This window comes from Ambystoma mexicanum, chromosome 5p (assembly GCF_040938575.1).
Source record: "Ambystoma mexicanum isolate Mex_15411 chromosome 5p, UKY_AmexF1_1, whole genome shotgun sequence".
NCBI lineage: Eukaryota > Metazoa > Chordata > Amphibia > Caudata > Ambystomatidae > Ambystoma > Ambystoma mexicanum.
Window position 1 is genome coordinate 970,558,961 of NC_090930.1, and position 15,429 is coordinate 970,574,389.

Sequence of the window (15,429 nt, forward strand, 5' to 3'; positions counted from 1 at the left end):
CTCTTTCTGTTGCCTGTCATTTGTCATCTGCTTCATTACATCCTTCTTTTGGGATGTAACCACTGTTCATGAATAGTTGTGTATTCCATGCATACATTTGTGACTCTGCCTTATTCGTGTAAGTCATCCTCCCATCTGATGTGTTTTTGTTTGACTTTCAGATAGATTTTGATATCAAGAGACTTGGGGGCCTAATTCACAGAAGCCTTTATAATGGCAAACCCCCATTGGAAAATGCTCCATAAATTAGGCTTTTTAGGATGGGCGTCATGTGTGGTCCAGGTATCCTGCAAAGAAAGATATGGTTAATGTTAAAAAAAAAAGTTAATTACTTGTCTACTGTTTTGTTTATGGTTCAATCCGCATAAAAATCTTCAACTTCAGTTAGATGGAGAGACTTTGGTATGGTGTTAGGTATTCACAAAGTAGTCAGATTGTTGTGTTGGTTATCTAGCTCAGTGAGGTCAGGCCTCTCCCATCCTTAGAGAATGTGCCCCTGCTCCTAGTTTATGGTTGAAGAATATCAAAGCTCATACATTTTCTTGATTAAACATCTAGTTCCTAACTAGGCCAAACTAACACTGTAGGCCACACTTTGTTGAGGGAAAACACATTACTTGGTTTTCTTTTTTAAACAAGTTTTGAGCTCTTCTACATTAACATTTCCTCTCTCCTCATTCCATATTGAAAAGATTTGTTTACCATCTACAATAATGAAGGGTAACCTTTCACTCAGTGTAGTGGAATTAGTGTATTAATTTAGCATTATCCACATTCATTATGTACTATGTATGTTGGCAAAATTAGGTTGTGATTTAAATGAAGTTCTAATTGAAAAATAGAATATTAAACAAATAGAGCCTTGGTCACCAGAATGTTCATATAAGTACCTAGAAGTCTGTAAACTCTATTCAAACAAACTTGGTATCAGGTGCCTCTACTTTGATCAATATGATTCTGCTGTGTTCATTTCACATCATCTCTTTTCTTTTCTGTCTTTTGTTTCTCCATCACTTTTGTGTCTCTTCCTCCTGCCAGAGAAAATAAGATGTTCACAGAGAATGAAATAAGGAACATGATGTTCCAAGTTCTTTCTGGCTTAGCCTTTGTGCACAAGCATGGTAAGACCTGTTTGTACTTGACGGACATCCATATTTCTTTTTTGATCATGTGAAATATTGGAATGAGTAACAAATAATTTTGCTCAAGGGTTCATCTCATTGATTTGTTCTCTTGTTGAGTTCTTACTTTAGGATATACGGGCCAATGGTTTGTGTTCATATGTCAGGACTTGATTTTTGTTTGCTGGTAAGCTGCTTTATACAATAAAATATATTCTGTAATCTGTGAACAAACTATTTTCAATCTTGCAGTTTCACTATTAATACTCTGGGGGTGAATCTATCTCTGGTGTCGGGCTATGCCAATTTATGTAGTATGTGCTTTGCTTCCAATTAAAAGCTTTTGCATAATGATGTTAATGCATACGATGAGGGTGTCAGACAGTTGAAACCAGAGGTAAGTTTAGTTGAGAATTTTTTCTAAATTGTTGTAGAACCCTGCTAGTAAAACAGAACTGACTTATAAAGTGCCTCAATGTGTAATCTCCGAATCAGACACACACCCATAATCATGCTGTCTCTCTCACGCTCATCTTTTCTCTCTTGTTCTCTCTCTCTCTCTCTCTCTGTCTCTCTCTCTCTGTCTCTCTCGCTCTGTCTCCCTCTCTTTCTCCCCCTCCCTCTCTCTCTCTCCCTCCCTGTCTCTCCCTCTCTCTCCCTCCCTCTCTCTCCCTCTCCCTCTCCTTCTCTCTCCCTCTCTTTTTATGGATATGCTGATACTGTTTTGTTACGTTATGTGTTTTCCAGCATTCAAGCACATATGTTGATTAAAAAAAACTTCCTCTGGTTTGAGCGTTGGTTAGGTGAGAGTGTGCACAAGCTTTAAATGCTAATCTTTCAAGGTGTTTTAATGCAGCAAAGTAGGGCGAGACTACATTAATGAACATGCCCCGTGCTCCCTGTCTACAGATGTGTTTTTCAGTGCCTACCCTAATTTCCAGAATAGGATTGATATCCTCCTTCGGTTTCCCCATGCTTCATGTTTCTTTAAAATGTCCCTTGTTACGGCAGGTAGAGTCTCACCCCAAGGCATTGTTGTAATCCTTCAGTGCCCATTCCTACTTCTACCTTGATGACCTGTCCCAACTAAATAGGTGTGATCTGTAAACTTCTCTCTCGCTTCCCCCCACCTTTTTGTTTCTGTCAAAATTATATATTATTGGAGTAATTACAACGTTATAATTGAATGTTGTAGTAACACTCATTATTTCAAAGAGAATGTCCACTTACTCAGGTAACATGTCAACACTGGGCAATTGATACCCTCTGCAATAAGGTGGCCATCTTTGAACTTTGCATTTTTACATACATTGCATATGAGGTTTTTCAATAAAATAAATTGTCAAAATACTGTTAAATGTAGTTTCACAAGCATTAATTCAAAATGTTACATTTACATCATGTGTTCACTTTCAATATTTAAGAACATTATCTGTAAATTCTTCTGCCGGCGCAAGGAAGGATTCTCTGGTAACAGGAAGGGGGTCTTGCAGCAGTTGCAGGGATTGTACTGGCCACCCATGGTAGAAGGTGAGGTCCAGTGAGTGGAGGGCTCCAGGATCAGAAGAGAGGTGGTAAGATGGCCTAGCAGGATGTAGCACTTAGGTCTGTATTGGGGGTAGCTGGGATGGGAAACGTGCAGGAAACACAATTGCGGGTCAGAAACAGGTCCTGTTACAGGCAGAGGTCAACTACCAGGAAAACATTGTACCATTAAATCATGGGTGAAAGGAGTGTTATGTGCCTTACAGGGAGTTGTAACAAACCGGAATCAAAAGAAAAGCAAAATTCGAAGCCATGGAACCGGACAAGGTTAGACCAGGTCAAAAGCGAGGGGGTTGTTCAGCTCTTGGGCTTTGTAAAAACCATAGGGGATACAGACAACAAATTACAGGGTATTGTTAATTTTGATGAACGACTTTCATATTTATCCGGTTGCTTGGTCCATAATGTTGGTGGGCACAGGTGGCCATCTGGTATACAGTGTTTTTTACTGGCCTGGCACCACTATGTCATATGTGGCTATGGGTAAGTTGTCAGCCTCCATAGATTGTTCCCTTGGTTTTGACGACAGCTTTCTCAGTGTTGTTCAATCTTCTTTTCGGCATGAATGGTCTGCCAATAGGAGACCAGGCATGTATTTTTTATTTGTTCTCGTAGGATTGTCTGTCTTGGTGGTATTAAGGATGTATCTACTGTCATTACTTTGGGATACTCACAAATTGATAGGCACATTGTTGATTTCATCTGACATTGTACTCTTCACATTTTGTTGGTACCATCGTGCCTGCTTCTCTCATTCAATCTTGTTTCTCTGTCCATATATCCTATGGAATTAGTCCAGCCAGAATGCAGTAAGCTCATTTAAAGATATCCATAAATACTGAAAATAGGAGTGCAGGTTACCCAACAGAGTGGACCCCATTCATAGACCTCCTGGCACTGCCTGCTGTACTTGGCTTATTTAGTTGGGCCCTTTTTGCTTACTGGCTTGGTTGCTGAAAGGCCTGTTGAATTGTTTGTTTTAGGAAATACATATTTCATCCCACAGCATCACTGCCCTACTCTTTGCTTGTCTGTCTATTTGATTAGTTCAGTTCAGGCTTTTGCACCAATTCTGAAAGTCTCGATTTGGCTCTGACCTTTTCTGACTTTTAGTATTTTACTGGTCGTATTGCGTCTAAGCCAACCTTGGGATTTGCCGAAATAACCCCTTTCTTTGTTATTTCTACGCTTCCTGCTCCGGGAGGATAGCTCAACTGCAACACGTTTCTCTTGGAAGCAAGACAACGCAAAGAAACACAGGCTCCTGTTTCGCACTTGGAGACTTGTCTCCTGTATTAAGCATGTTATAAAAAGATTAACAAATGTATTACTTTGCTTAGCTTAGTTTTTGTAATGAGACTGATTTTATTGTCTTTCTGCTGCATTTGGGCAAACAAAAGCGACTGTCCCTTATTTTGTCAACATGGGTTTGTTATTTTCAGTACTGTCCTTTTGGATGAGGGGCCCTTTATGAGCTGTGGATCCTCATCTGACATGGGCCCTACTGGTACATTTTCCAGAGTAATTTGGCGTTCTGATCTTAACTTTACATACATGATTTGCTTTTTTTCATACCCAGTTTGGTATGGGCAGCATTCTCCTTTTTCCAGATACCTCCTCTGAAGAAAGGGGCTGTGTTAGTTCATGGATAATCTGCAAGTGAATTCACTGTATCATTATGCTTATTTCAAATTTGGGGATATGTTTACTGACCTTCAGATATCTACTTGTCACCTACAACCTTTGCAGAACACATGGCACCACTTGCTTTGTCTGGCTATTCAATGGCTCATTGGCCTGTTGCTGTAGATTTGTCTTCGTTTTGCCGAGCCGCTCCACTAGTGGGGATGACTGGTTCCCTTACAGTCCAACAGGCATTGTGATTGAAGTGGAGGACTGCATGTATGTCATGCTCTTGGTGTGTCTTCATGTCAGGATGCAGTATTTACCCAACACACAAGTAGCAATAGAAAAGTATTTCTTACCATCTATTGAAGAAAAATAAAGATAAAACTACCTAAGCTTGACTGTAGAAGAGTGGCAACAGTTAAGGATAACACTTTAGGAAGTAAAATTTGTCTGACCAGTCAAACAGACACAACTGACCATCTGCCTAAAGAATGTGTCACAAACATCCTCCATCAAGGTCTAAAGTTGTTGAACCTTTAGGGGATAAAAGGATTTATTTTCCCCTGTAGCTGGGTATGTTTCTGAAGATTCGAGGAATCGTGATTCGCAACTCCTGTCATTTACTTTCCGCTACGCTTTTCCTCATGTGTGTCCATGGATGATCCTCAGCATTAATAGAATCCTGAAATAGATTCTAACTGTAGTTTCCAGGGAGTTAGTGCTAAAAGAAATAGCGATTGTCTGAAACTTCAGTCTACCTCTACTGCTCAGAAAGACAACCAACTACTAGCAGAGGTCTACCACAGGTCAGGGCGTATATGCTGTAGGGGAGGCATGGTATGACACTGACACAAAAGGTACAATTTGTAAAACCTTTATAAATGTTTCTGGGTTTGGAAAAACACCTACTCTGTCCTATAACTAAGATGGGAGCAGTGTCGACCATTAAACAATAAACAAAACAGTCAAAATGGCCTATGCTAACAAAACCTAATCCCTGCCCTATCTTAAAAAGTATATAAAAGAGATATGTAGGTAAAGGGAAATCAGTGTTAAAAAAAAATTGGCTGAACCAGCTCTCCTCCCCATGTTAAACAACAAGGAGTAAGGCAGAACCCGGAGGCAGGATGACACACTCTGGCTTTTAACACAAACAATTCAAAACATGGATCAAAGTCTGCTTGGCCTTCCACGTTAAAGTCTGTCTTTTCAGCCTTTCAAACAAGGTTAAAAAAAAAGTTCATGTTGGTCCCCCTCTGTTGGGCTCAGACCTCTCACAACAAAAGTACAAGGTACTTGCAAGGGGCTCCCTTCCCCAAAGATCTCCCTCAGTCGGGCTCAGACCGTTTTCAGACGTCGAAGACTTTCGAATGAGCATAGCTTTCTTTACAGACGTCGAAAACCCACTTCAACTCAAAGTTCAATGCTAAGCTTTTTACTCTCTCCTTCTCTCAGGGTTAAATTTGATCACTTCGATTTTACAGTTCCTTCACTTTATCGCTACAAACAATTCACCTTTCACTGAGACATTCGAGTGGGCTACTTCCTTTCGCCGGACCACTCCGTTCCTCAGTATTGCTGGTTTCACAGCTGTCCTTACTTCAAAGTTCATTCACAGGTCTGCCTTTCTTTGTGTCTCATCCACATGTGTGCAGCCTTCACTTGTGATGTTGCAACTTCAATCTTTCCTTAACACACACCCGTCTCTCAGGTCACTTGCCACCTCACCGGCTTTGTGCGTTTCTTCCTCCTTGTTAAAGTTTTCCAATCCACAAGTGAAGGTTAGTACCACAGGCTTAGCCTCGCCTCCCCAACACTGCAGTTCGCCCAGGAGGGTCGCTGGCATCCTTGAAACACAATGCAGCATTCTGCTTTGGGACCTGGCCTTCTCCACCTGTCATTCGCAGCCTTTTGGAGGCAACAACCTCCTGTGGGGAACTCCTCGGGATCTCAACCTGCTGCTCTTGTCCCTTGGTCTGCCGCTCTGTTCCAGTAGGTTTGCCTTTGCCCCGGAAGGTGTGCTTAGTCATGTTCCACCTTGCTCAGAGTGTCTCTATGTTCCGCCTTTTATCCGTGTGAGGAGAGTGCCTGACTTTGCCTGACCCGATTAGTGGGACATGTCCAGTACGATGTAAAAGAGTTTGTGTTGTTGCTCTGTCGCCTTCTTCCCCGGCCCAGTATTTGTGCAGAAAGGGGGCGAGGGGTTTGGGGACATCGGAGAAGCCTAAAAAATAGGATGGGTTAGTTGTACAAAAAAAGGGGAATACAGTGCCTCACCTTCGGCTGCACTACCCCCACAACCTGAAGTGATCCTCCCGCACTGGTCCACCCCCACGGTCTGGATCCAAAGGCGATGGCCGTGCCCTGGCCACCTGAGATAGAGATCCATGGGGACTAGTAGGCGAGACGCCCTTTGGTTTCTCACAATGCCTTTAATCACATAATGGCCACTGGTTTGAACAAGGCCTCGTGAGAACTGCAGTACCAGCTTCATCATGACATCTGTGTATGCAGGCAAAGTGCAGCAGCACTGCTCCAGAAGGAATAACTAGTGCCAATATAACAATTACACTGACAAGAAAAAAGTAGAAATCCCTGATAAGCGGTACATCTTACTTCTCTTGCTCTTGTCAGGAAGGCATTTCCCATTTTATTTGTTCTAGGCCCTTTTTTTAATTATGAAATCTCTGACAGTGTGTGTTGGTGAAGGATTTGGCACTGCTTTTGTATTTTGTTATATAGTAAGGGCTATCATGAGGAATGGCGACAAGGTAGCAATGTTGAGGCTGAAATGGCAATGCTGAGACAATTACACATGTATTAAGGCCTGTCAAAAGGACGATCAATGTGCAAGGTTTAGAATTCATAGTCATTACACGGTATTCCACTTTCCATCAGTCCTTGCATTCCCTTCCTTCTGCCCTCCTGTTGCGTGTGTTTTCAACCAATATAACGCTGGTTTTGGTTTACAGAAAAAGTTGTTGTTATTGTAACAACTTCAGCAAGGAAGAACAGAACTCAATGTAATTAACAAGTAATCTGCACATTCCTATGGTTTGCACCATCTAATATATGTGGCTGGATTTTAATAGTTTTCAGACATACGATCTTTGAATCGAAGTAATAATTTCTTGTAGAAAATAAATTTGTATTGCCGCATAGATTAAACTAGCATGTCCTTTTTTGCAAAAATAGTATCTTTCCTAAAGAGATGCTCAATTTCATACCATAGTTCATCCTAGGATTGCGAAGGGAGAGCTCTAATGTTAGCTATGAGATTGCTAGCCTATCAGGAGTGATCAAGAAAGGGAGATTACCATGGGGAGTTGCCATGTGTAGAAGACCATTGCCGAGAGATTCAGGGGAGCGGTATCGCTAAGAGAACTGCCAAAGTAATCGAAAACAACACCAGAAGGGACTGAGCTACCACAATGTGTGAAATGGCATTTTCTATGCTAGGTGTTGGCTGGTTTCACAATTCAACTGAAAAATAAGCACTTATGATGGCTTTGCCCGCAAAACGTCCTCCTCAAAATGCAAGCTGCATGTTTGCATTTTTAAAAACTTCCTATAAAATCTAATATTTGGGCTTTGTGGGAAGGTTGCCTCATCTCTAAAGCAGTTGCCAGAAGAATCAAAGCCTGCACTCTGTTCTTTCCTGGTGCAGGGGATGATGAAGGAAGAAACTAATTCCAACTTTTGCATTGGCCATCACATGACTGCCACCAGGAAGCTGGGGACTCTTTAAAAAAAAAAAAAAAAAATACTGAAAAATGCACAGGAGGGGATATTGTCTTCAGTTAGTAGCTGAGACAAGTTTGCCTGAGGAGGATAGTGTCCCTTCCTAGGGGTAACTGCAGCAGAGGTACTGAGAGCCATGGCATTCTAATGAAAGCTGAGATGAGTTTCAGTATGAAATGTGGCGACACAGAAACCAGGACACTGACAATGTAGTGGAGCCAGTCTGTGGTAGCTGTGCCCAGAAATCTTTTGAGCGACTAAACAAGGAGAATCTGCCGCAGTGACCCAGTTGCAGACACGGACAGCTTGGGCAGTTCTGACTGGAAGAGTCTCTACATGCATTGAAAAAAAGGATGTACATGAGCAAATTGAGAAGGTGCAGAGAACTGAGGTGGAATGCAGAAGATGTTGGAAAGCAGGAACATGGATTTAAGCTGTCTGGCAATTCCATGGATGTAGTGAAGCAAGTGATAGAACCAGAGAGCTTTCCTTCAACAATTGGAGACAGAGAAGGGGAACAGAGTTAGATAATTATTACGAGCTGGGAGGTGACGGTGTCTAGGCCAAGGGCTCGTTCATGAGTTGGACGGTATCCCAGCGCTAATTGCACCGGGGTACCACCCAACGCTATTAACATTACCGCAACTCAGTCCGGTGCAATTTGCACCGGATCCAGAGTTGCAGTGGGGCGGAGGGGAGGTAAATCCCCATTCGTATTGCATCCTTTGGGCCCAATGGGTTGTTTCTGGTGCTATTGGCACCAGCACAATTAGCATTGTGCTAATAGCACCAGAAATGTGCGAAAAGGGGAGATTTTTACCTTCAGCAGTAAGTTGGAGGTACAACTCCCACTTTCCGACCAAACTCAAGACTGGTTAGAGCAGTAAATGCAGCGGTAATAGCGTTACTGCCACATTTTGCTACTCCACCCAACTCGTGATGACCCAAGTCTTTTTAAGTTTACAGTTTAACCCTGATGGTAAAAGAGGTTTCTTGAACTCTCTGGGAATCAGAGACAAAGATCTTACATTAATTTTACAAGCTGAAATTCTGAAGAAAAAACATGCACGATTGGAAATAAAGTTCCCTCTACACTGAGATAATGAGAGTCTTGAATGGATAATAGAAGCTGCAAAAAGAGAAATAAATCCCCGGGCTAAGACTAAAACAGAATATCAAGGAAAAAGCTGGTGCATAATGGGAAAGTTAATTCCTCCCAAAAGGAAATAGTAATAAACATTGACTGATCATACATTTTGATCTTGAAAATGAAGAACAAGTTCATAGCACAGTTAGTTAAAGGTGAAGTGTGATCATTCAAATTGTTATGTTTGATATGGAAGCCATGTTGATTTTCAGAGACTTGAATCCAAGTCTGATCAAGAGTTGAGGACGATGCATGTTGTAAATTATGTGGCATTGATTCCCAGAGATTTTTCTTTAAATCCAAATCTTAATCCGTTATCAGAGTCAGTTATGATGCATGTTGGGTAGGTAAATCATAGGAGTCTCAACAAAACAACCTTGAATCCGTAGAATAGGTTGGTAACCCAACTGATGCCAATTGGGAATGGAAGTCTTTTTAAGCACCAGAAACAATTGTCGTTCAGATCTATGAGAACAAAGCAGAAGAAAGCAAACTGAAGTAAATTGGGAATCAGTCTTACTACCTGAAGAGATGCAATTGAGTTTAAATAACATTATACTTGAAGATAGAGACAAGGTTCTGACACTCCTAAGAGATATTTTTATAGAACTTGCACCAGTTAAAAGTAAAGAGACTTGAGAAGAAAAGGTGGAGAAGTACAAACCTTCAGACAATGTGGAATGATTCCCAGACAACCCAAGGGAGACCAGAGCCTCTTAGATCCCACGGAATTGAAGTCAGAGCTGAAAAAACTCTGTTGTACTTAATGGATGATTCTAAATGTTATATAATTAACTAGTGTTGACCTAGTCATTGATCGGGAATGCTCACAGCTGTGAATACAAAGCTGGCTATTGTCAGCTAAGCACATTTCTCATGATAATGTGCTATGTGCAGATGGCTGCAGTTTATGTGTATCCCTGTTACTATAATTATCTGATCTTCTAGCCTCTGGTGGCTAATTACATACTTATAACATTTTAAATACACAACTGTGGAACAAAGCTTGCAGCATCCACAGCCCGAAAGGAAGACCCATACAATCTCTGTACCATCCAGCATGACATCAATGTTACAAAACGCCTTCAAGTCTCAAGTTCATGGACTGAATGATGAACAACAAAGCAGTGGGGCCTTTAACAATCTATTAACTAGAGGATAAAAAGTAGAATTCTACAACCATGAAATATTACACAGATATACATGATGTATCTGACCATGTGTAGTTAGGCATGTTCTGCTTGACAAATATTGTTTGAAGCAAGATGAGAATATTGTGCTGTACCAGTCACAGTAAAAGGTTACCAGGTCCTGCCGATGCAAAGAGTGCATGATTGCACATGTAAACATACTAATTATAACCAATGCCCATTTTCAGCTGAGAACCACGTAAGCAGCATTTGTGTCTTGTAATTGACTGCTGGGACAACTGAAGCAGTTGTCTTACTCAGTCCCTGCCTGCAGGTTTCACACTAATAACAGAACTTAATGTTTATGCATACCTGATACCATTCAACCAAGTGAGGCCCCTATTGGCAGAAAGGTAAAACAACCACATATAGACCCATAGTCAGGCTTGCATGTGTGTTCACCAAAGAGCGAAATTTGCATACATTACTTCAAGTTGTATCCTTTTAGCATTTATCCCTCTTACAAACTTTCCTTTAAGCCTTCAATTCTACTATAGACATCTCTGCCCTGTTCCCATCCTGGCCAGCACCCCACCCTAGTGAGATGAAGGAATAGAGTTTCTGTGAATATAGAGCTTCTGTGGGGGTCACTGATGAGGGAATGATACTTGAAGATACTAGAGGTGTTTCATGATGGTAATGTGAGTACAGCCAGATAAGGCCTGAATGGCAAACTGACAGGGTAATTTTCTGTAGGGATGGGTGTCAGAAGGAGGCAGGGGGTTGGCACTCACACTATTTAGCCTTCTCCAGAATGTTTTAGCAGGGTTTCAGGTTGCCAGCAACTGGATGCACCCTGGTTGAGCGGTCAGGACATCCCACTTCTGCTATTTTTGGATGACGCGCACATGCACAGAAATAGCAGTGGATAAACGACTGATCACCTTTTTGTAATTAATATATTTGCAAGAAGATGGTCATTAATGAAAGGAAAATAAATGCAATGATGACGGACCCCAAAAATGGTCAGAGGACATTTGTGTTAAAGATAGTTGTTTAGTAGAACTCTTACTTTATACTATCTCGTCTACTTTGAGAATAAAACCGGCTGGTACTGCAGATGAAAAGAAGTAGAAATAAACGTTGTCAGTCGCTGGGGTTTTGAGGTTCTGTAGGACATTTGGGGCAATTCCCTTGCACAGGCTCTTGATGTCTATCAACAGAAGTCAATCCTTACACGTGTATATATCTCTGAGGTCGGGGTCTAGTCACCTTCTGTGTCAGTGACTGTAGCTGATAATTCCTTTCTTAGAAGCCTTTTTTTCATTGTAAAACCAGACTGAGTGAACCGCTGAATGTAGAGACTGGGGTGTGTCTTGTTTCTGATTGTAGCGCCAACTTACTACTTGCATATTGTATTAGGCTATAGGCAATGGGGTAACCTGGAGGCTGTAGTATGGCGGGCCACATTGAAAGATATTTCAGGCTTGGATGCTTGAATGAGGGCTCTGTGGCTGGGTGGAGAAAACTTTGAATGCATTGGGATTTGGAATTGTTTGGGAGTCTCTGACTATTACTAGGAATTCCCGTTGTGAACTGAGGGAGAGATTTTAGGCTGCAAGAAGGGAGGTGTTGGGAAACCCTGACAAATGTCGTTCTGATATTTGAAACTTAAGGCTATAGAGGAGCTGGAAGCTTATGAGGCCACAAGCTTACAAAAGGTGGCAAGAAAGCTATTTATACAGTTTAGATTTGGCAATGTATTTGCTAAATGGGGGCAAGATGCCTTGGCCAGGACTGTGTGACTGTCATAATAAGAATGTTAGGAATGCACTGTACTTCTTACTTCAGTGCCTACGATTTGGAGATGTCAACAGAAGGGGCTTTTATTCCTCTGCAAGTCAAATAACATTAAAATGTGTAAGAAGGGCATGGAATACTGTGCATACACTAAAGATAAGAGGGCGGTGGAAGTATTGCCCGCTGTCTAACTGGAGCATGGAACACAAAGGAAGAGCCATCTGTCCCTAGATGTGTGGGCCTTGCTAGGACCGAGATGGAGAGAGCTGTATGGAAGAAATGTGGGATAGATTTTATGGAATTTGTCCTTTTTATTGCTTGAGACTGTCTATGGGAATGCCTTTTTTTATGGATTGTGCTCTACCCATTATATAGTGAGTATATATTTCTAAAATTATACTGTATTGCATTAACTAATAAGGCCTTTTGCTGAACTAAGTTGATTTTATGATGATGATGATGATGATGATGATGAGAGAGAGAGCGTGCAAAAGACTGAAGCAGGCAGATATGAAGCAGGAAAAGAAGAAAAGATAGATGAAGTGATGTGGCAGGGTTAGAGAGAGGAAGTCTATGCCTGATCAGAACCCTGTGCCTGAGCGAATCAGCCTACAATGTATGAGACCAACTATTTCAAAGGAGAAGGCCTGTGATGAAAGGCTGTGATGTAGGGGAAAGGACTGTGGTGAAGGATTGTGGAAATGGAAAAGGAATGTGACAGAGACGATGGACTTTTGAAGGACTGTGATAAAGGAATAGGAGAAGGTCTTTAATGGACTCTGGCCAACTGTGTCAAAGTAATGTGATGAAATAAATTTAATTTGATGAAGGAAAAAGACTGAATCAGAACTGTGAAAAAAGAGGACTATGATGAACTGATGGAGAAGCCTGTGATGGAGAAGGACTGGCGATAGACACCGTCTGTGAAAGAGGAGAAGGAAAAAGAAGGACTTTGAGAAAGAACTATGACAACAGAAAAGGAATATGCTTGAGGACTGTAACAAAGGAGAAGGGCTGATGATGAACTGTGGAAAAGAACAAGGACTGTGGGTCTTTGTTGGAGAACGACTGATGATGGACATGAAATGTGAAAAGAAGAACGACTAAGATAAAGGACTGCGACAAAGGGGAAGGACTGCAGCAAAAGACTGAATGGACAAACCCTTTCAAAGTACTTTGATGAAGAAGTGTGACTAAGCATGCCAAAGGAGACGGCTGTGAATATAGAAAAGGACTGTGTCCAAGGAGACTTTGAGGGAGGACTGTGATGAGAAGGACTGAGGGAGAAGTACTGTGATAAAGTACAAGGAATATAAAGCGGGAGAAGAAATTACAATAATTAGGACTGTGAGGAAGAAGTGGGATGAAGGTAAAGGACTGAAACTGCAATGAAGGACTGGCCAAGGACAAGGATTGCAACAAAGGAGTAGAACTATGATGAAGGGCTGTGATGAAAGAGGAGGACTTTAATCAAGGGGAAAGACTGAAATAGTAGAAGTAATGTGATGAGTCTGACTAATCCAGAATAGGACTGCAAGACTTATCCTTGGCCTCAAGCCCAGTGACTGCATCGCTCCAGCCCTAAAGTCTCTCAACTGGTTCCCAGTTGCTACAAGGATCAAATTCAAGACTCTCTGCATCAACAAGGCTTTCTGGGGCCTGCCTGGGGCCCCGCTGCATCCAACTTTCTCTACTTATAGAGCCCTTCAGTCTTCTAGCTCCAACTCTCTTCACTACAGACGCTTTGCCAGGCAGAGAGTGGGGGTAGATCTCTCTCATCCTCAGGGGCCTCCGCCTGGAATGGCCTCCCTGACTCTCTTAGACTTGAGCTGGATCTCCTTAAGTATCGGAAGCTTCTCAAGACCCTCATTTTCTCTTGCTCCTTCCCTCTCCCCCTCCCTTGCTAACGTCCCCCCTCTGCCTCTTGACTGGATTCCTGGTTCCTTCAAATTCTCTACCCCCCACCTGCACTTGCCCTTCCAGGCCCCCAACCCCTGCATTAGCCTGGCTGCGCCTGCACCCCTTGAGCCCTTCCAGCCCCCTACCTCACACTTAGCGCATGGACCTTCTTCCCCTGCACTCTCTGCATTCCCCTGGCTCTGACCACCTGGCCTCCCCTGACACTTGCTTCAATCACGGGCCCATCTGCCTATACCGGCATTTCTCCCTTCCCCACTGCCCTGCACTTCTTGTTGCTGCACTTGCACAATCCTAATGTCACAAGGGGTATTAGGAACGTTTTTGTTTTTGTCATCCCTGGCCCCTCTTGTCTTGTTGCACCTTGAAACACATTGGTGCATATAAATACCCAATACATAAATAAAAATAAAGGAGGACTGTGATGAAGGCAATAGACTGTGATGCTGGGCAAGGAATAAGAAAAGCGAGAAGGACTATGACCACTGTGATGAAAGAAAAAGACTGTGATGAAAGAAAAGGACTGTGATGAAAGAAAAGGACTGTGATGAAAGAAATGGACTGTGAGGAAAGAAATGGACTGTGATGAAGGAAATGGACTGTGATGAAAGAAAAGGACTGTGCTAAAGGAGGACTGACCATGGAGAAGGAGTTTGACAAAGGAGAAGACTTGTTAAGAAAGATTGTGAAGCACCAAGCGGACTGTGACTCAGTAGAAAGACTGTTAACTGAGAACGGATGAAGGAAAATGACTGTGATAAAGAACTGTGAGAAAGGACAAGAACTGTGACAAAAGAGAAGAACTGAGATGAAAAGGGACTGTTGAGAAGGACTATGGCAAAGTAAAACTGTGATGAAGAGGAAGACCTCTGATGAAGTGCAAAACCTCTTTTGAATGGGAAGAACAGTGATGAAGGCCATGAGGAAGGCATGTGTTGAAGAAGTGTGGTAAAGTCGAAGGAATGTGACAGAGGTCTGTGATAAAGGTCTCAAAGAAATGTATTGTGATGGAGAAGGACTGTGGTGGTGAAGGATTGTTGAAGGAGTGACAAAGGGGTAGGACTATGACAAAAGTGAAGTGGTTTTATGGGTACTGTGACAAAAGAAAATTGTAGTGATGTGGGGCTGTGATGGGGAAGGACTACGAAAAAAATATAGGAGGACTGTGATAAAATAGAAGGTCTGTGGCAGTAGAGAAGGACTGATAAGAGGACTGTGACAGAGAACTGAGGAAGGACTGCCAAAGAATATGGTCTGTGAGCAAAAATGACTGATGGAGGACTGATAAAGGACACAGAATGTGACAAAAGGGAACTGTTGTGAAGTACTGTGACGGAAGAGGACTGTGATGGAAGGGGACTGTGATGGAAGAAGATGACTGTGACAGAAGAGGACTGTG

At 42.2% G+C, this 15,429-nt stretch overlaps 1 protein-coding gene across 9 annotated transcripts in view; it reads left to right on the forward strand.

The window, feature by feature from the left end:
* The window catches only part of MAK (male germ cell associated kinase), a 695,810-nt gene that overhangs the window by 296,456 nt on the left and 383,925 nt on the right, over positions 1-15,429 (forward strand). For 6 of the 9 annotated variants that reach the window (XM_069613429.1, XM_069613435.1, XM_069613433.1 and 3 more), the window contains one exon: positions 1,039-1,121. The exons of the other annotated variants lie outside the window; for them this stretch is intronic. In XM_069613429.1, the coding sequence (XP_069469530.1) occupies positions 1,039-1,121 (83 nt within the window). The remainder of the gene's footprint in view (positions 1-1,038; positions 1,122-15,429) is intronic. 9 annotated transcript variants of the gene reach the window in all.